This window comes from Periplaneta americana, chromosome 12 (genome assembly GCF_040183065.1).
Source record: "Periplaneta americana isolate PAMFEO1 chromosome 12, P.americana_PAMFEO1_priV1, whole genome shotgun sequence".
In the NCBI taxonomy this organism is placed as follows: Eukaryota; Metazoa; Arthropoda; class Insecta; order Blattodea; family Blattidae; genus Periplaneta; species Periplaneta americana.
The window spans coordinates 46,914,897-46,937,445 of record NC_091128.1 but is presented as its reverse complement, the minus strand read 5'-3'; the positions used below and the strand labels follow the sequence as shown (position 1 = coordinate 46,937,445).

Sequence of the window (22,549 nt, the reverse complement as noted above, 5' to 3'; positions counted from 1 at the left end):
AGCTAGGCATGAAACAAAAGGGCGAGGAGATAAAATGATCGAATTCACTCCTTCCACAACTTTCCACAGACACGCATCATGCATAGTGTGACCCGCCAAAGTGGGGTGCAACTTGAAAATTGCAATGTGAGTACAATATAATAAGTCAGCCAAACTCAGGAACAGTTTTATTTATCGTAAGAAAGATACAAATCCAATACCAACAAACCGTTGCCAAGAAGAGCTATAATTTTCATGGCCCACTCTGTTGTGTAATGAACACAGGCGTAGGCAGTCGTGAATGCAGAACTCAGAGCCCTACAAAATGGATCACAGTCCTGCCATCTGTCCGCAATATGCGGAATCCGAATCGCTCTAGTGAAGTGGGTAGGCATTAGATACACACACATATACAATATTTCGGAAGTAGCTGCTGTGTTTACGTCAACGGGTAACTGCTGTACGTGAACTTGGCTTCTCTTCCACTTGGCAATATACAAAACTAATGCGGCATGACATTACATTAGACCAGGCATGTCAATTGATGCCCACAGGAGCAGGCGCGCGCTTTAGAGCCCAGGAGAGCCTGAGCGCTTTACAGCGGAAAGGAAAGAGACAGACGAAAGAGATGGTATATGCCGCTTGGTCGAGCTATATACAGGGATGGCCAGCACTGATTCAGTAGATAAAGGGAAGAGAACTTATTGAAACTGTATCCATGTTAATTTTTAGATTTGCCTGTGAAGTATAAGTGCAATGTAAGAATGTAAGTTTTAATTTTAATGCTCATTTTTCACAACTTTGATTTTTTTTCAAAAGAAATATTTTCTCAACTTTTCGTATAGAAAAATGAAATTTTCAGATATAGGCCTATTTATTTAGTAGCCTTACAGAATGTTTTCGTAAACCTAATATACCGTATATTAAACGTATTACTGAAGATAGTATATTGAAAATTTTGAAAATATTCGCATGGAAATTGCTTGTAAGGAAATGAATTAGCAAAGCAACTACTGTTACATCATAAGCAAAAGATACGTGCCCATGTGTTGTAAAAATGTCAGCTCTATAGCTTCAGCACATTTCGAGAAAATAATTTAATATTCTGATGATAGGAAGTTGCTCACAAATATCACCTTAAAAGCATAATGCGATAAGAGTTTTGTTATGTAATATTAGTTACACTTAAAACAGATACAGTACCTAGGTAACTTTGCTTTGTATTGTAATATTGTTTTGATTAGTTTATTGATTACTTTTGTAAGGCTAAATATACCATCAATATAAATTCCAACTTATCATGTCATACTGAGTCTCTTTCTTTGGATTATCACTTTTTTTATGAATGATGTGTTTCATCCACTTAATACAGTATAATATTATACTACTATGGAATTTAAGTGAATATTCCTTCTTAACTCTCTATTATGTTATTAAGATTTAAAACACAAGTGCAATATTAATAAATTGGTATTATTACTTTTGTTTTACAGACAATATAGATAATATTAAACAGAAAGAAGCCATATAAAAATAACGGCATAAAATTTCACGTTCCGTTTGAAGTTTGTGCACCACTGTTTTCTTAATCCAACAGGTTGCTTATTCATATACACAACCCTTCCTCTTTCCATACTTAGTGCTTGCTGCCCGCGCACGACGTCAAGGTCAGAAAAATGCGCTTGCTTTGACATCACTGCATTAGACATTTCAAATAAAAACAAATACGTAACGGGGTCTCCAGCGTAGCTCAGTCGGCTGAAGTGCTTGCCTCTAGTCTGGAGTTGCGCTCGGGCGTGGTATCGAAAAAAATTGTAGTTTATTTAACGACGCTCGCAACTGCCGAGGTTATATCAGCGTCGCCGGTGTACAGGAATTTTGTCCCGTAGGAGTTCCTTTACATGCCACTAAATCTAGTGACATGAGCCCGTCGAATTTAAGCACGCTTAAATGCCATCGACCTGGGGCGGGATCGAACCCGCAACCCGGGCAGAGAAGGCCAGCTCTATACCAACTGCGCCACTCAGGGCGACGCATGGATTCCATTTTCACTTGGGTTGATTACCTAGGTGGGTTTTTTCCGAGGTTTTCCCCAACCGTAAAGCAAATGTCACGTAATCTATGGCTAATCCTCGGCTTCATCTCGCCAAATACCGTTTCGCTATCACAAATCGCGATATGGAATAGCTACTACATTCAAATAGAAAATTGCCATATATTAAACAATATTTCAGCTAGGATGGGTATTTTCCGGGCTAGAGGGCCGTGGTCTATCGGCGTTATAACCAAACGTTTCGTCCACTACTCTGGTGGACATCGTCAGTGGCGTGTACACAGCAGATCTCTCAGCACACGTGTACCACACCACTGAAGATGTCCACCGGAGTAGTGGACGAAACGTTTGGTTGCAACACCGACAGACCACAGCCCTCTAGCCCGGAAAATACCCATCCTATCGACGCCCGCCGTGAAAGCCTACATTCTAAGATTAATATTTCAGCTATTTATACATTTTTAGAATTGTCAATTTATCCTACAATACAATTTTATACCCAGTTCACCCTCACATTTGTTATGAATAAATAGTCATAGCAAACTTTCATTTGTCAATAACACAGATCACTTTTATGAAAAATTTAGTATTTTATCATTGTCGTGGATTATTTTAAGAAAGAATAAAGGTACGCCATAAATTGCTATAAATTGTAAAATAATTCGTATACACCCAAAGAATAGAACTATAAAGAACTGTTTTCTGCATCCCATCTTGAAAACTTTGGTGGGATTTACATTAAGGGTCCAGGGCGGTTTGTATTTCGGATAGACCAGCGTTTCTCAAACTGTGGTCCGCGGAAACGAATTGCGTGTTACATTATACCTGAAAATCTCGGAGATTGGAAATTACACATGGCAATCGTTTTCACTTTTTCTTCCAGTACTGACATTTTATGAAATTTATTACCCTACCCGTCTTTCGACTTCCCACTCTACTCTCAGCAACAAAAGAGGGATTTAAAGCACTATGAACCTGGTGTTTCTCGCCATCTTTTCCCCGCACTTCTGGTGCTGCACCTGTAACCCAGCCAGTTATGACCCGAATTCATTATAGAGGACCAAAGTACCGAACCTTTTCATGTATATATGACATTAAATCTTTCTTATGTGGTACACGCTAGTAGTTGTCTATGTCTATGTTAAATAGCGCCCATTATACATAATGAAAAACTGGCTTCGATCCGGATCTTTGAAAAGAAAGGAACGTGATGATACGCTTCATTTTAGGCTCTGCTAATAGTTCAGAAGCTGTGTGTGAAGATATTAATGTCAATGATTCCAGTGACATTAAAGAAATATCTAGTCATTCAAATGTAGGTCTAGAACAACTGTGTAAGGATCGACAGGCTCATTCATCTCACTAATGTGAGTACCAAAATTTGCTTTTTTAGTTAATAAGTTAAAGATTATCCAAACTCTAATAGCCTTCAATTATATTAAGAAGAACGAAAATAAATTTTCTTCTATAAACATCTACTTAATTACCTAATACTAATACAAAGTTACTTACTTACTGGCTTTTATGGAACCCGGAGGTTCATTGCCGCCCTGACATAAGCCCGCCATTGGTCCCTATCCTGAGCAAGATTAATGCAATCCCTACCATCATATTCCACCTCCCTCAAATCCATTTTAATATTATCTTCCCATCTACGTCTCGGCCTTCCCAAAGGTCTTTTCCCCTCTGGCCTCCCAACTAACACTCTATATGCATTTCTGGATTCGCGCATACGTGCTACGTGCCCAGCCCATCTCAAACGTCTGGATTTAATGTTCCTAATTATGTCAGGTGAAGGATACAATGCGTGCAGCTCTGCGTGTCGAACTTTCTCCATTCTCCTGTAACTTCATCCCTCTTAGCCCCAAATATTTTCCTAAGAACCTTATTCTCAAAAACCCTCAATCTCTGTTCCGTTCTCAAAGTGAGGGTCCAAGTTTCACAGCCATACAGAACAAATGGTAATATAACTGTTTTATAAATTCTAACTTTCAGATTTTTTGACAGCAGACTAGATGATAAAAGCTTCTCAACCGAATAATAACAGGCATTTCCCATATTTATTCTGCGTTTAATTTCCTCCCGAGTGTCATTTACATTTGTTACTGTTGCTCCAAGATATTTGAATTTTTCCACCTCTTCGAAGGATAAATCTTCAACTTTTATAGTTCCATAAAATTTAAAGTTAATTGAATTAAATTAATTTTAATTAATTAATTGTAATTTAAAATATAAGCATACTGATATTAAAATATGCCACAAAAATTATAAATTTGCTTTCGAAGGGAACAAGAGTAAGGTGGTCCGCGAAACTGTTCTGACTTAAGAAAGTGGTCCCCGCTTCAAAAAAGTTTGAGAAAAGCTGGGATAGACTATGGAGACTAGTTGTTAGTCTTGCTGCTTGGCGTGACCTTGACCGCCAGGGAAGCGCATAGTCACGGTGCCACGTCGCGTCGTCTTACCATAGATGGTGGATCCATCCAGCACTCGGACCTTCTTCTGGAAGAGCCTGCCGAAGCCAATGGTGAAGATGATCCTGATGAAATAGTTGACGTCGAAGAGCGCGTACAGCAGCGCGACGCCGCTCACCAGGGCGATGCAGGAGCAGCACAGCAACATGTTTCCTCGTCCACGCAGCGGAGCCAACTGCCGGTGCCAGCTGGATGTCGGCGTAGCGGGGCCGGGGTCGCGGCCGGCCGTCCGCCAAGACAGACATGCACCTCCTTCGCATGACTCCACATTTCCATTTCCGGGCCTTTCATTGAAGGTGAGCATATTGCTCAGAACCGAAGCTGGGACCAAATGGGTAAAAATATATATTCTACACGCGGCCACATCTGCTTCTTCTTTCCTCTATGCTTCTGCATTTGGAAGGGCATCAAATTATGAGCCATGAAAACGCGAGTAGGCCTAAGGGTACGTACACGTTGGAGCGACGATAAACGATAAAAGAAGCAACGATGCTATATCAGAGAGAATTGGAGCATGCATTGTCATTGAGGTGTTCATATTGGAGTAACGATAAAACCGAAGATACACGATAAAAGCGACGAAAATGAAAAGTTCCATTTTCTTCGCTTTTGTCGTTCATATGATCTCTGATTATGATAATATTAATCTGTATAATTACCGGTGGTTATCAATATATCCGAATATTAATCGATTTATTATTATTTCGGCATATTAAATTAATTATTGTAGATATTGGCAAATCGATCAGTTGTGTATTTATTCGTCATAATATGAATTAAGCAGAAAAGAAAAAGAAAGTGATAAGAATTGTATCAATTCCTCATTCCAAGTATCATGTTTTGATTTGCAAGCTGCTCTGCCTACTCCACGTGGAGAAGTGTCATCATTTTATTACAAGTCCAAATTGTCCACCTACAACTTCACAATTTGTGACTTGAAAAAAGATGGGCTGAATGATGTCTACTGCTACCTATGGCATGAAGGCGATGGAAAGAAAGGTGCTACTGAAATTGGAACATGTTTGTTAAAATTTTTGGAAGAAAAAGCAGCTGCATGCAAAACAAATGAATTAGAAATAACACTGTATTCAGACAATTGCTGCGGACAACAAAAAAATAAATATATTGTTGCCTGTTACTTGTACGCCGTGTCAAGATATCAAATTAAAAGGATAACACACGAATTTTTGGTCGTGGGACACACACAAAACGAAGGTGATTGTGTTCACTCTGTTATAGAAAAAACTATTCAACGATCACTCAAATCAGGTCCAATATACGTCCCATCACAATACGCAACTTTAATTAGGATGGCAAGAAAAAAAGGCAAACCTTTCCAACTGTTCGAAATGGGATACGATGACTTTGTTGATGTAAAGGACCTCACAGATAGGACATCTCATAATTTTGTTGTAAACACTGACAATGATAAAGTCCTCTTCAACAACATTTCTGTACTGAAGATAGAAAACCAATCATTGGATTGCTTTTTCTACAAAACTTCTTTCAAAGAAACAGAGTTTAAAACTGTGAACATCAAAGCATCAAGATCCAGAAGGAGTTTGGAATTGTTTCAGGAAGCAACACTGAAAAAAGCTTACAGCAAACCTCTTCCAATATCTAAGAAGAAATTCGACGATCTACAAAGTTTGATCGCCAGCAATGCAGTACCAAGATGTTATTCAACATTTTACAACAACCTAACATTTGAATCCTAAGAATAGGTTTCACTTTGAAACTTACATAAAGTTATGAATTTCCGTGGTATTACTTCTTGTTTATGTTGTGAAGATTAATAATGTGGTAGGCCTATTGGAACATTCATAATACAATAAAAAAGAATTACATCAAAGCTCTTCCAAGATCTATTCTAAAATTTCAAGGATATAGATATTATTTCTTGGTGTTTATTTTGTATTTTGTATTATTATTTTTTTATTTGTTATTATTTTTTGTGTTCTGTCTTCGTTACTGATTACACTGTATTAATAATTCGTTTACATCATTAATAAAGATTACTTTTTTGCCTGTACATTCGTTTCATAAACCACAAACGTCCTGGATAATCCAACATAATGTATTAGAAACTTTCAGCAATAGTGACACATCTCAAAACATCAGTCATGGAAACAACAAGGAAGGTGAGGGGGTACAATTTTTATGATGTTATTATTAATTGAACCTTTACGGAGCCACTTAGTACCATTTACCATTTATTCCATCAAAGAATCCTATGCATGATGCATTTCAATACAAGGTGAAACTTCAAACTCATTTATCTCAAAACCTGAATTTTTTAGTTATGCCACTATTGCAGCCCACGAACGATATGTTATGTGATCACAAGAACCAATCAAAACACAACGAATTTATACTACCTTTGGGATGAGAAACTGGTTTAATTTTGTACGTATTTAAGTTATATTAACCTTGAACTTAGCAGCTGATATTTCCTATATATCTTCTTTCATTAAGTGGGTGCATAGAATATCTTCTACAGATATCAAAATGTTCGCTTCCCGCGTCCTCGTTGCTCCGATATGAACACTTGATTCTTTGATAATACCAAAGCGTCGCTAGGTCATTTCTTTTATCGTTTATCGTTGCTCCGACGTGCACGTACCCTAATACAGCCGTGTCGAAAATGTGACTCGCGAGCACATTGTAGTTCGCAATGATAGCTATGCATTTCTCTCGCTTCCTACCTCCCCCAACCCCCACCCTCTCACTCACTGGAGTCAAACTCCGTTCCATTTGTATTTGTCTCTGACCTGCGAGTGGCATATGTCTCTCTCGAAATCATCTACAAAAGTTTCAAGTAGGATGGGAGGACGCATTTTTTGCTGTCGATATGACGAGAATATTAAATGTATGATTTGTTCACAAGTATTACGAGGAAAACGGTTGTCTAACATAAAACGGCATTATACTACATGTCACTCATGAAACATTAAAAGGTGATGACGTGAATATGTTAGGAGAAAATCCACAAACGATTAGGGAAAACACGGGAATTTTACTTGAAGCAAGTAAAGAGATAGGTTTGGAAGTAAATCCCGAAAAGACAAAGTATATGATTATGTCTCGTGACTAGAATATTGTACGAAATGGAAATATAGAAATTGGAAATTTATCTTTCGAAGAGGTGGAAAAATTCAAATATCTGGGAGCAACAGTAACAAATATAAATGATACTAGGGAGGAAATTAAACACAGAACAAATATGGGAAATGCCTGTTATTATTCTGTTGAGAAAATTTTATCATCCAATCTGCTGTCAAAAAATCTGAAAGTTAGAATTTATAAAACAGTTATATTACCGGTTGTTCTTTATGATTGTGAAACTTGAACTCTCACTTTGAGAGAGGAACAGAGATTAAGGGTGTTTGAGAATAAGGTGCTTAGGAAAATATTTGGGGCTAAGAGGGATGAAGTTACAGGAGAATGGAGAAAGTTACACAACACAAAGCTGCACGCATTGTATTCTTCACCTGACATAATTAGGTACATTAAATCGAGATGTTTGAGATGGGCAGGGCATGTAGCACGTATGAGCGAATCTAGAAATGCATATAGAGTATTAGTTGGGAGGCCGGAGGGAAAAAGACCTTTGGGGAGGCCGAGACGTAGATGGGAAGATAATATTAAAATGGATTTGAGGGAGGTGGGATATGATGATAGAGAATGGATTAATCTTGCTCAGGGTAGCGACCAATGGCGGGCTTATGTGAGGGCGGCAATGAACCTACGGGTTCCTTAAAAGTCATTTGTAAGTAAGTAAGTATTATTATTATTATTATTATTATTATTATTATTATTAGTATTATTATGATCATCATCATCATCATCATCATCTCTGTACGTCGATCCTTTTTCAGCAGATGTACGAATAATGCGGCTAGATCTTCAATTTAAACTTTCAGATTTACAATGCGATGTTAAATGAAAGCTAGATGTAAGGACTTGACAAATATTGAACTTTTCAAATCTTTGCCAAAAAATAAATATCCGAAGCTTCGTTCTTTCGCTTGCTCTCTTGAAGCTATGTTCACTACAACTTACGTTTGTGAAAAATTATTTTCAACAATGAAAATACGTAGTAAAAACTAAATTTAGATCACGACTGACAGACAATACCTTCGTGATCAACTACGACTGGCAGTAAGTGACATAATTCCTGATTTTGAAACTCCGTCGCAGAGACATTCTGAAGACAGTAAATTTTAGGTTGTGATCATGTGTCCTGTTTTCTTATTCATTTCTTTCTTCGTTACACGTACTAAACATTAGTTTGTAGCCTTGTATTGTATAAAATTACATTTAAGTGCTTGACGTAAAGAAAATGAAAATCCGTTAATAAGTCAGACAGTTGCTTCACTTCCCCTTCGGGTGTCCGCCTCCCTCAATAGGTGCTATGCACGTTGCAGGTTACACAGTGGCTCAGCGCACGATCACATTTTCGCCACGGCTGATTTAAGGTGAGCATATTCCTTAGAATCGAAGCTGGGACCAAATGAGTAAAAATATATATCCTACAAGCGGTCATAACTGCTTCTTGATTCCTCTATGCTTCTGCACTTGGAAGGGCATCAAATTATGAACCATGAAACGCGAGTAGTGTTATCGTACTCCCGCTTCAAAAGTGACACAACTAGAAATACGTATTTCTCACAAACGCTATTTCAAAGTCTCAGTTTTTTTTTCTAATTAACCGTTGTCATATGATATAATGTATTTATTTCTACAGCTCTTCTTTAATAATGGTTCGCCACCACATCTCTTCTAATTACAAAACACATGCAAACTTTCATCGACGTGTACAGTCATCTTATTTTATCTTTGCTACCCCTATTATATAATATATACCCTCAATTTGCTCTCTAACCTGTCATCTTAACATGTTCCTTTCTATCTAGTGAACACTTCATAACTTTTATTGTTTACTTATATTGAAGTACTTCCTATCGTCTAAAATTTCCTTAATTTTAAACTAACTTTTACTAGCACTACTTAATCATAATCATTCACTTTCATCTCTAATTTACAATCACTTCTATCTCTCCTCACTTCTGTCATCACTCTTATCCCCTATTTCTCCATTAGTCACTGAATCACATGTTTATTTATTCACTTTCACTCCGATAAATTTTCCGTTAGGCACTATTTTTGTAAGTCATATAGTTTTTAAAGCTACATTTTTTATTTCAAACGAACGAGTAGGTTATCAACAAGGTTGGCGGTTTCGGAACCTAAACAAACAAACAAGTTATGTGCGCATAGGTTTGTGACCAGGGTGCGAATTAAGGTTTCTGATGGGGGGGAATAGAATTCTGTATAACTACCTTGTTGGCGTTGGACTCATTTCCCATCATTAATTCACATACCATAAATTCATTACAATGCATACAATAGCGTGGTTAAGTTCACAGTGAGGCGTGCTAAACAGTACAAGCGTCCAACCATATCGGAATTTCTCCGAACTAAACTTATTTACGTATTGAATTACTCCTTTTATGTTAATACCACAAATTGATGACAACAGGGCGACAATCGACCTCAACCGCATTCGATACGGCTCAACGCTTGGTCGCACTGAGTTGCTTGTCTTGCATCTTGATCATAATAATAATTATATTCAGGCTTAAGATAAGATGTGTAATTCCTAAGTTATTGATTGTTGTCAGCTTGCCGGTGATGATAATACATCAATATTATATTCTTTGCTTACTTTATACAGGGACATCATTTTATTTTTACTTCAGTTTTTATTGTACCTGAGTTTTTGAATGTACTTCATTCCCACCCCCTTTACTAGTACTCTTTCAACCGTCTTCCACACAGAACCAAGGCCGCGTATGCAGTCAAAGTTGCCTTACGGTCATAATAAACAGTACTGAGTTAGTGAGTATAGTACGTTCCAGAAATACATTCCCGTTTTCCAGTGACGAAAGAGCTTTCAATATTGGATCCTATTTTCGCACACGTACTGTCGTCCGTTTGCTTACGTCGCATCCCGGTTTTCCTCCCAACCGCTTCTGCTCGCCCCTCTGTAAAGACTAGTGGCTGGACTGTCTTAGCTGTTTTCTGAAAACATTAATTTCTGTTAGGAATTGGACGTCTACGTAATATTATACAACTGTTTAAAATAACTTAAAAGGGCCTCGTTAAGTAATTAACTGTCACGTGATTTCCCCCTTTTCTACGACCCTGAGACAAAACCACTTAAACGGACAGTAGATAGCATGTCTGAGTAGTTTTATCTTTTCGGATCGGGCAGAAGTGAAGATTTAATTTATAGTACTTAAGGTACTCTTTTATAGAGTAGGTACAGAATTATTTCAACATGAGTTACTAGTACGAAGGACGAAACTGGTAGCCTAATTGGAATTAGGTACAACAGTCTATAGTGCGACAATATTCACAAAAAACTGAAGCTTGTAACGAAATGAACAGCCACCAATTTCAAAAATGTGTTTAAATATCCATATTATGATTATTTTTCAATATAACTTCATTCACTATATTGTACGCTAATGTGCTGTAAACAGTATTATATATACACTATATAATGAATACGTCCGCATGGACAGCTCAGTTCGTGAGTAGAAAACTCATTGTGAATACAGTACTATACTTTGATTAAACAAAAACCTAATGAGAATTATCAAACTCAAAATCGCGATATTTCCTAGTTTACGTAAATGGATGAACTACTTTTCTTCCTTCCTATACCGATTTGTTTGTAATTTTACGCCAGTATCATCGAACTCCAGTCGTGGAAGGATGTAGCAACGGTGTTTCCAGTTCTCAACCGTTAATCCAAAGGTATAGGCAGGTTAATATTAGAAATGTTAGTAAAAATAAAATTATGTCCCTGTACTTTATAAAGCAGCTATACTCATATTAAAACAATTACCGGTATATTTTGTGAGGGGGATGTTAATATGACTTTATGAGAGGGGGATAACTTTCCAACAGGGGAGAAATTCCCCCATCCCCCTCGTTAATTCGCACCCTGGTTGTGACACTGGTCTACGTCAAGCAGTCCCTGTTTATACTAGGCATAAGACAACCACCGATTACAGTTACCTTAAGGTACCGGGAGTTCGGTCGTTCAGTGCATACAGCGGAAACAATAGCCTATGCTGCAAGGAATAAATATTAAGTAAAATATTGTGAAGGAAATGGACAGTAAGCAATTCAGTGCAAAGGCTGTTTTTCAGTTACAAAAGGACGAAAACGCAAATATATAGGCCCATTGTAATCCTAATATATATCAGGTTATTTAATAGTACATTATGCAACGAGCTTATAATGATAGTAATTAAGACGCGAGTATGTTTATGAAACGAGCGCAAGCGAGTTTCATAATTTTCATACGAGAGTCTTAATTACCATTATAGGCAAGTTCCATACGACTTTTTATGCTCGACCATATTTCTAACTTGCAATAGCTCGTAAATTGTGAGATGTGCACAGACGCGAAAGTATTGATTTTTTCCGAGAAACAGATGTCCACATTGACCTTGATATAATCTAGAGAGTAAAATAAACATTTATCTTGATATAACATAGAAATTAAATTAGACATTGAAAAATGAGATGACAAATTGAATTTATTTGAATATTATTTACAATTAACGCTAATTATTACAGTAACAGAACATAACCTTCTACGACAGTATTGGATTTCCAGCCTCCGTGACGTTTCGCTAGTTGTCTTTCGATTGCATATCCGAGAATAATCGATGCTTGCGCTTTCATATTGCTACAATGGTGCTTTCTGATTGGTGGAAAACCTGAACTTTAATGAATAGGTGTACTTTAATGAAGTCCATTAAAGGGCTGCTACCAGGTGTATAATTACTACATTTCGGCATGGTCGAGCATAAAAGTAAGTTACATTTTGACGTCGCCATAACTTTTTAAAGAATTAAGAAATAGGCCTACACAAGACAAGAACACACTTATACTCATAAAGATACGGGGCTTATTTGATTCAGTTTAATGTTGAATATGTCCGCTATTATGTCCTTCAACAAGCAACAAGTCCACATCTGTGGAGTAACGGTCAGCGCGTCTGGCCACGAAACCAGGTGGCCCGGATTCGAATCCCGGTGAGGGCAAGTTACCTGGTTGAGGTTTTTTCCGGGGTTTTCTCTCAACCCAATACGAGCAAATGCTGGGTAACTTTCGGTGCTGGACCCTGGACTCATTTCACCGGCAGTATCACCTTCATTTCTTTCAGACTCTTTCAGACGTTAAATAACCTGAGATGTTGATACAGCGTCGTAAAATAACCCAATAAAATAAAATAAAAAACAAGCAACAATCTTTCTTCTATGTTATGAACAGCATTTACTAATAGATCTGGTGCAATATCTTCAATTTGTTGCGAAATTGCATATTTTATTTCGTCGGTAGTCCTGGGATTAGTTTAAAAAACTCGGTCTTTTAAATAACCCCACAGCCAAAAACCTGCTTAATTGATATCAGGGGAACGCGCTGGCCAAGTGTTAGGAAAATATCTGCTTGTTATGCGATTACCAAACGTGTTATGTAACAATCGCTTAACTAGTGTATGCATATGCAGAGGTAAAGTCAAAACCATTTTAAAACACAGCCAGTGATAGTGATTTAAAAATTCAATAAGAAGTAAATTTACTTTTGATAAATTATAAACAAAACCTGTTACCATATTAATCAAAACAAATAATTGTGATAAATGAACAAACCCCATTGTTCGATACATACAAATGTGTTACCATTTTGTGTAAGTTGTACGTTAATTAAAAAAAAAAAATGTTATATCTATTTCAAGACGTAACTTACTTTTGAATAATCCTATACACAAGAAACATACTGCATTAATGGCACATAAGGATGCTGCAGACATGCATTACACAAATAAAACCGGAAGGGAAAATGGATTTTTCCAGAGAGTTGTGTAAAATTCAAGAAAATCGAAAAAAAAAAAAAAAATCCTACTGTAGTCTAAGGCATTTTCAATGTTTGAAGTTCTATAACTACACAAACACCCGTCTTTTCATTTACAGAATACAGGGATAGGGAAAAACATCTAATTCCACTCGTAATTCATTTCGAAAATGTGTGTACAGCTGTCAAAAGAAAAAGTGACTGCTCTCTAAAAACATAGTTCCTTTCGGGTATTTCCGCTACAATTCGGATGTTACCGTACATGTTGTTGAATCACGTGGCCTGGTATCTACAGTTATAATTGAAGTGTTTTGCATATTACTATTTTAGCGTAGTGCTAGCGTTCCGGGCTGGTATTCATGAGGTCATGCGTTCGAACGTAACCTAGTGCTGTGTATGTTGTTGTTTTTTTTTTAAGAGAGAGACAGAAACTATAACTGCTCCTGTTTTTATATGACTATCGTTTTAGTAATTAATAACAGGTTCATGAATGTCTTATGTCATGACTTTAGCACTACTTATTATGACGTTATAGCTACAAATGAAAAGAAAGAACGATTTTATTCTCAACAAAAATATCTTTGTGGCATAAACAAAACAAACTTACTGGCGTTTGCCTTCGAAAACTCAAACAGGTAAAAGTTAAAAAAAAAAAAAAAACAAAAACAAAAAAACAAAACAAAAAGCCACGATTCAATATTTAATCCATCTTCCTCCTATCTCGATCATATCTTGGAGTCGAGTGGACATGGGATTGACTAGTCTTTTCAAATAGCGACTGTTCTCAGCCACGGCATCCCAGGTATCCTGGACGAGCTCTCACAAATCATCATGACGTCTTGGAGGGGGATTGGACCAATTTTTCCGCATATGCTTCTTTACTTGTATTCTCGTGGGTCAGTCGGTAGAACGTCGGAATTTAGATGTTAATAGTTCAGGTTCAAATCCTCGTCACTCCTTTTGATTGTATTGTGTTACAGGAAAGTATAATGTAACAATACAAGAAGACAAAGCTAACACTAATATTAACAGTGACGTGCGGTGGTCCAACAGATTACCCAAGCAGCTGCGTAGTCAAGTTTTCTTTTCCTTATTACTATTTATATTTGATTAAAATACTTATAATATTACTAATTATAAAAATACATTGATAGGCCTATTTGGTACCATTTTTTTTTACAAAATCTATAAGATTAGGCCTACTGCAACTACTGCCTAAAATTAAAAATAATATTATAAAAGACTACTTTAAGTATTGGTAAGTCGTGACGAGTTATTCCATCTTCTTGGGGAAACATGTGGTAATCATCGACCCAGAAATTCATGAAGAAATTTTGTGCGCTTTGATGATTTGGAGAAAAACACTGCAAGCCCAGAAAGAGTAGCAAAAAATATACGGCATTCAGGAATACTTGAAGCACTTTGGGGCAGTGCTAAATTTAAACAGTGTGCATAGCGGTGAACAAAGAGAACTTGCGGTAAAGGCGCCTTAATATTAGCTTGACACCAAGTAATGAAGAGGCCATCACTGCACTTCCATCGTAGCTCTGTGCGACAAGTTTCTTACTGCAGTTTCAAAAGTCTTGAATATGTCTTAAAAATGAGATCAGAATGTGCTGCCGCTGTTTTGTCCTCACTTACATCACGGAGGCACACAAACCGCTCTACCACCCTTCCTTCAATCGTATATCGATAAATGAGAGAAAATTGTGATTTATTCGTGACGTCAGTTGTCTCATCAGCTAATATGGCAAAAAAATCAGATTTCTGTAATTTCCTTATTAAGTGCACTGCCAACAGATTCAATTAAATCATTTTGAATACGATTTGATACATATTTGAATACTGTAGATGTCTCCGAATGATTTTTTAGAAGAGGGTCGTACTGGGCGGTGTAGTTCAAAAGTTCTAAATAATTACCGCGGTTGTTGCACATTTTCCACTTACCGTTTCCTCTAAATGAAAGTTCCAGTTTTGCAAGTAAACAAATGGCGTTTATGAGCCTTTTCAGAATGTCTCTATTGCGTGTTACCTTTTCGTTATGTAGAATAAAACTTTGTTGTGTTTGGTCACTTTGTTCAGTTTCAATATGCACAGTTCCAAAAGTCGCGAGTGCGTTAGAAGCACGAATATGTGCAATAGCAACATCATGATCCCGTATTGCTTTAGTTAAATCACTGTATTTAGCTTCTGTTGCTGAATTAAATTATTATCAACAGACATAATCAAAACTTTTTATTGCACTTATATACACGTACACAATGTAACTACAAAGTACCGATACAAACAAACGCGAGAGAAACAGTACGTTTTACACTCATTCGACTTCGCGACAGCCAGCCCAGGCAGGCTACCGACTGCTTGGGGTATTATGCATTTACTAGTCTCGTGAGGCGTCCCTCATTGGTTAGAAGTTATGATGACGTGGGTTGTCATGGTAACGTCCATGCTAACCTGCATTCTGCACTGCTGGCACGCTCGGGGCCGCAGTATGTGCATTGTACGTGCCTCATCACGCGACTTACAATTAACAAAACGTATTTAGAAACGTTTCAGGACTTTATGATTAAATAAACAGAAAGTTTAATCATGGATTTATGTAGATATCGTGATTCTTATAATCAATCAGTGCTGCCCAAGCCGTACTTGGATTGCTTGGGTGGACTGCACGTCACTGCTTAATATGGCTATGACAACATGTTACCTGAGCATCACTAGCGCGATTGGTGTCAAACAACTATAACTACATGTTCACTGCATCTATAACTTGGAAAAATAAATAAAACATCACAAAATATATAATATTACATAAAAAGATACACATTATTGCATGTCTGACATCTTAAATTTAAATAAATGGACGAGCACTTGCACTAATTTCAAATGCCAGTTAATCTGTAATGAAATGTACTGCAGGTCCTATTATTACAAGTTTAGTGACTCTAAAATGACTCATTGGAAGGTCAATATCAATGATTTTATTAAAAATAAAAAATTATACATCTATAGCAATCATTTTCAACCAGTGATTAGTGTGCCGAAAAGAGACACTCTACAGGAAAATTTGGAAGAAGGGTAAGAAGTATTAAATGGGGATGAGTTGTGTGGATATAAAGGGAAGAATTGTGAGTGTCGTGTATGGTTCCTAGGGTAGCTCAGTCGGGAGAGCATTCGTACGCTAAGCGAAGGGTCCCGAGATCGATACCCGGCCTGGGAACAATTTTTCCCTTGAAATTATTCAAGTGAATTGATACTTTACTTGATGATCAACGAAGAACTAATAGCAATAAATACAACGAAGGGGTAAAGAAAAATAGAGCTGTATTAATACGAATCATTGACGCTATTTGTCTTCTAGCTAACCAGGAGCTCCCTCTATGGGGACATGACGAATCAGATTGTTATTTGAACAAAATACATTTTTTAGAATTTTTGAATGCGTTAAAAAATATGGTTTACTTTTAGAAAACCATTTAAATTCTTTCACAGTGTTTCCAGGAACTTCCCTATTGATTCAAAATGATACCATAAAAGCTATTTCTGATGTAGAAAAAGAAGAATAAAAAATGAAATTAACTCAGTTTCATTTGTAGCTATAATATTTTATGAAACTCCTGATATTGAAAACAAATCTTAACTATGTACAGTTCTCCGCTATGTCTATGAAAGATTCTTTGGCTTTGTAGATGTTAGTGCTGATAGAACAGCAGATGGTTTTATTTACTCACGTAGCACGAGTAGTTAATGGATTTGAAATTTCTACTACACTCGTGCGACTATAGACCAATTATATATTTTTAACAGAACACTCATACTCCAGGTTCAGCATACGCCACTGATTAGGATCAATTGGTCATGCTGTACATGTTAACAGGCAACATGTAACGAACTGACGTCCACCTTTCTTCCATATTCAGGAACAGCACATCCAAACGTAATGTGACGCTGCAATACTGATTAAGTTCCTAAAGTAAAATGATGCGACGTTATCTTTCAGTTTCAGATAAAACCAGGGTACGAATGAACGGCGGGATGGGGGATTTCCCCCCTGTTGGAAAGTTATCCCCCTCTCATAAATTCATATTAACATCCCTGCCAGGGATAACTTATATCCCCCTACAAAATATAATTGTTTTAATACGAGTTTACTTTATAAAATAGAAAGTAAGCAAAGATAATAATATTGATCTGACAACAATCAATAACTTAGGAATTATACATCTTATCTTAACTCATTCTCATTTTCAAAGTGTGAGCCAGGTGTTATTCATTAATTTATTATTGTTACTTCCAATATTTGCTTTATATTTCATCACAGTAATGCCAACAACAGTAGCAATAATAATAATAATAATAATAATAATAATAATAATAATAATAATAATAATAATTTTATGTGTGGTATTCTCTATCTAGGATTCTATCCCCTCCTCATCAGAAATCTTAATTCGCACCCTGGATAAAACTGTGCTATCATATACGCTTACCTTCTATAAATCACAATTACATTGCCTTATATTAACAAAAAAATTCACTGTACATATAAAAACACTTTTCACAAGCTCTTTCCCGCTTTATCTAAACCAATATCACAATTTAATATGCCAATTCCCCTATACAACCAATGTAAATTCTGTGTAAATGATTGTGTAATTGACTGCCAACTAGCGGCGGAGTTGGAACTACTACGACTGTAACGACCCGCAAACGACGCCTGCGACGATACAGAGGCCTTGTATAATAGCGTAGGCAACGCTACCAACGAGTTAGAAAGAGAACTTTCTAACTCGTTGAACGCTACAGGATCCTTAAAATATGGCTGACATTCAGTGTGCCCAACTCCAGCTACACGAAATCCGCTAGGGAACCCCTGAAATTCCGCTACGGTAGTGGGCAGGAGGGAGTTTGTGTTGCAGAATTAATTTTATTTTCTGTTTCACTGTAAGAAACAGACTCTTTTTGCATTGTTGTACTAATTAGAGACAGACCACATGATATATCTAATAAGAAACCCAGCAATAGAATATTTTTCTCAGTGAAAGCTTTTTATAAGGCCCTGCCAATTTACAACGATCTCTACTTAATTCACGGCTTTCAGATTCTAAGTTTAGGAACGGCATGATACAACGATAATCTCCGAACACTGCCAACAAAGCATCCTTCCCACTAGAAATCCATCTTTCAGATAACCCGTGATGCCTATTGCCGCCGCAATGTTTTTAAGTTTTGCAGCTGTAGGTATGTGGTTTACTGAAAATTTTATAAAATTCAACTAGCAAGCATTCAAAGTTATGAACAGCATTGACGTCACTAAAAACTTGTTCAGAAACAAGGTCCATCCTATGAGCCATACAATGTACACCAATCAGGTGTGGAGATATGTTTCTCCTAATTCTAGCTGTAACACCTTCTTTTTTACCAGTAAACACTGCCGCTCCATCTGAACCAAATCCTACACGCTTTTCTTTAAGCATTTCCACACCTATGCCGTCTTCTGAGAAAGCTTGGATAATTTTTTCTTCAAGGGACTTTGCATCAGCATTTTCCACAGGTACTAGTTTATAGAAACAGCAGCATGCGTTATTTTCTTCGTTCACATATGTAACATATAAAATCAAATGTTTTTCAGAAAACCTATTGGTTACTCATCCACAGAAATGGGAAAAAAAAAATCAGTCGATTTAAAAAAAAATAACCAATTTTAAAAGTCATTCTTCAGCAATAAAATTAGTCATTGTTGCTGCGGTCTTATCTGTATGAAGATGTGTTCCCATATCTACGCCATTCGCAATTTGTAGCTGTATGGTATAAGTTCTGGATTGTCACGAAAACTCCACTCTCTTTTTGGGGTCAGATAAAGTGATCGTAACACCACAGTCTAGTACAGGCATACCAAAACCCTGCACATTGTGCAGTCGCGCACATTGTGCAGTAGTCTCTGTGCAATGTGCATTCTCTATTCCCCTACCTGGAGGGAGTGAATCGCCTTGGAGGGGAGCGCGACAGGGCTACACAGACCTGCAACAGCATATCAGCTTTTGTTTCAGTAACGGTTTCAGTACGGGTGCTGATTTGGCTGTGTCTGTGAATGAGTTATGATAAATAAAGTGAGGAGTTCACAGATAACGGAGAAAATAAAGTATGAATCATATAACGTAATTGTTATAATGTTTTCCTCAGCCAACAGTATTTATTTTATAATGAAAGGCTTTCATCAGCCCATGTCGACATGTGACAGTTTAGATCAGATTAGTAAAGTTCTCAAAATATGACATTGCCAGCGCTTATTTCTTAATCAGTACTCTCACGGCAAAACGAACTTGACAATGGCGTTGTTTTGGAGTCTGTACTAACACAGCCATCAAAGATTAGACGACTTATGACTTTCATTTCATAAGCTGGTAAGTGGTGAGAATATAGTGAGGAATACATATGAGGTTCTTGAGATTGTATGGAGCGAAGAAAGCAACTATTTGCAATGCGGAAAAATGTTCTGGAAAAATATATAATGGCAAATTTTCCATGTCACGTCCCTATATTATGCTAATATACTTACATTAACAAACCTTTAAACCTGACATAAATAGAATATCGTCGCTTCACAGCTTGTGAACCGCACTTTTAATTTCTTTCAGTAACGCTTCCAACTTGTCGATACTTGCGCTCAACGTTTTCCAAATAAACTATATGTGAATTTAAATTCTAAGCCCAATTTATATCATTTATTAATATTAATGTTAATTTATATTGACATACAGCAAGGAAATTATTTCAGTTTGAAAACTTCACAATGACCTACTGCGTGAAGTTAATTGGGAGTATAATATTTTCTTCAACATTTGTACCAATGGTCCCAATAAATAATAATGCTCGATGAACAATGAAAGAGTAGGGTGTACTACTTTAAAATAATTAGTACCTACTACGTAAAATGAATTACTTGTTCGTTTTTTGTTGTTGTGAAATTACTACAAAATGTTTTTCTTCAAATACTATATAAAAATCATATTAATAATAGTATGCTTTACAAACCACTACTTTGTGAAGTATAACTAGTAAGCCTAATGTTTCTTGTATTACAATTGTCAAATATAGACACTGATAATAATCGCGTTTTTTTCCTTCTGCTAAGTGTGTTTTTAATGTCCAAATGTCTATTTAATCCAACCCTAGAAGCGCAGAATAGATTACTGTACACCCCTCCAGCTAAGAAAGGATGAGAGTAACGCTTGAATGATGCAGTCTGCACAGACCGCACAAAATTGCACATTTAGAGTCTAATTTTTGACATGCCTTGTCTAGTATATACAGTCACGAAGCTCAATATGTAGTAAATATGCATCCATAGATAGTTGCTAACCACTAGGATTGCTAATATCGCCCCATTACAGACAATGCGAATAGTACCGGCACAGTCTATTGTTCCTAGCACCCTCATAACTCAAGCTTCGTGACTGTATATAGGCTACTAACACCTTAACAGTTGCCTCTAATTTTACGAGCATTTACTGTACATGTTTCTAGGATCTGCTTTTTGCATATTTTTTCCTGCTGCACACAATCCGAATGAATAACATTTTTTCATGTTTATATATGGCGTCAAGGTCCTTCTTCTTATTCTTCTTTGCTATACCGTCTCCTGACCAAGGTAAATTACTAGATGAAGGTCTGATTGTTTTACACACTGTCACCGGGTGTATACCCAATAAATTGTAGTGTTAATAAATACATCATACATACAATACTGCACTACAAGTGTCACGCACGACAATTAATTATTTCATCTGAAGTTTTATAGAAACAAAAGCTTTTTATATTATATCATCAAGCTATGCTTAATGTAGTATCTACATTTTTAAAAGCATTCTGCAGATTCTAATTGTGAAGCAACTTTCGATTTGGAAATATTTTATCTTCGTCATGATTTGATTATAGGGTGATTCCCATTTAACTTGAGCAGCCTATGTCCCCTAACGCTGACATTTGTAATATTTGTCTGTCATGTGTAATTCTTTACTAAATACGATCAATAATGTCATAAAATGCTCTGCTACAATGAAAAGAAGAAATATATTGGTCTATATTGTCATTTTGACTAAAAATAAACAAAAAATGTCACATAAGTTACATGTCCCTGGCACATTATACATATTGAAGGCAATTTGCGATTGTAAATTTGTTTTCATTTGGAAAACATGTTTATGTAATCTGTAACTTCAGAAATTCATTATTACTATTACGTTAAACAGTTTTATTTTTATCCATATTATTAAGTTTTTACAAGTCTTCTATTTTGTCCCCAGTTTGTGGTGTCACTTATGTTACTACGTAGTTAATTATGTATATAACAGATATCTCGGGTTGTTATAATTTGATACAACTACACATCTCTGTTATGTTTTGGCGCTACTGGGATAGTTACACTGTGTTGTGAAGTTTATTGTGTTGACTATCTGCAGTTGCTACATATGAGTGAGTATGCAAATTGTATGTCATATAATAAAATAAGTATATATACATTTTAATCATAAGATACATCTGTTTTGCAAATGTTTATTTGCTATATGAATATGGAATATATTAACGTTTTCACCTTATTGGGCATCATCAGATATAATAAAATATGTAATCTGAACCTTGATCAAATTGAGCAAATAACAAATGAGCAATGTATTATACATGGTGTTGGATCTTCATGAGCTTTATGTATAAAAGTATAAATAAAATGAAGGATAATTAATTTCATTGTGATGCAAACTTTTAAAATTGAAATTGAAATTGATTGTGTATACATATAACTCATGTTACAGTATGAATACAAATTAATCAATTAGAATTATACGATTATCAATGATGTTAAAAAATTATGAATAAAATGAATGTATTAGCTTAAAATTAATTAAAATTCACATTGTTCGAAGAATGTGAATTTAAATTAATTTTTAAGCTAATATATTCATTCATTTTATTCATAAATTTTTAACATCATTGATAATCGTATAATTCTAATTGATTAATTTGTATTCATACTGTAACATGAGTTATATGTATACACAATCAATTTCAATTTCAATTTTAAAAATTTGCATCACATTGAAATTAATTATCC

The 22,549-nt window shown here is 36.1% G+C and overlaps 1 protein-coding gene across 1 annotated transcript in view; it reads right to left on the bottom strand.

Annotated features, from left to right (window-relative positions):
- Window positions 1-18,046, bottom strand: part of LOC138710380 (protein THEM6) — a 54,097-nt gene extending 36,051 nt beyond the window's left edge. Inside the window, exons 1-2 of the mRNA XM_069841260.1 lie at window positions 17,928-18,046; window positions 4,495-4,824 (exon numbers count right to left, since the gene is read on the bottom strand). Of these exons, the coding sequence (XP_069697361.1) occupies window positions 4,495-4,807 (313 nt within the window). The 5' untranslated portion in view covers window positions 4,808-4,824; window positions 17,928-18,046. The remainder of the gene's footprint in view (window positions 1-4,494; window positions 4,825-17,927) is intronic.
- Window positions 18,047-22,549: the final 4,503 nt, after the last annotated feature.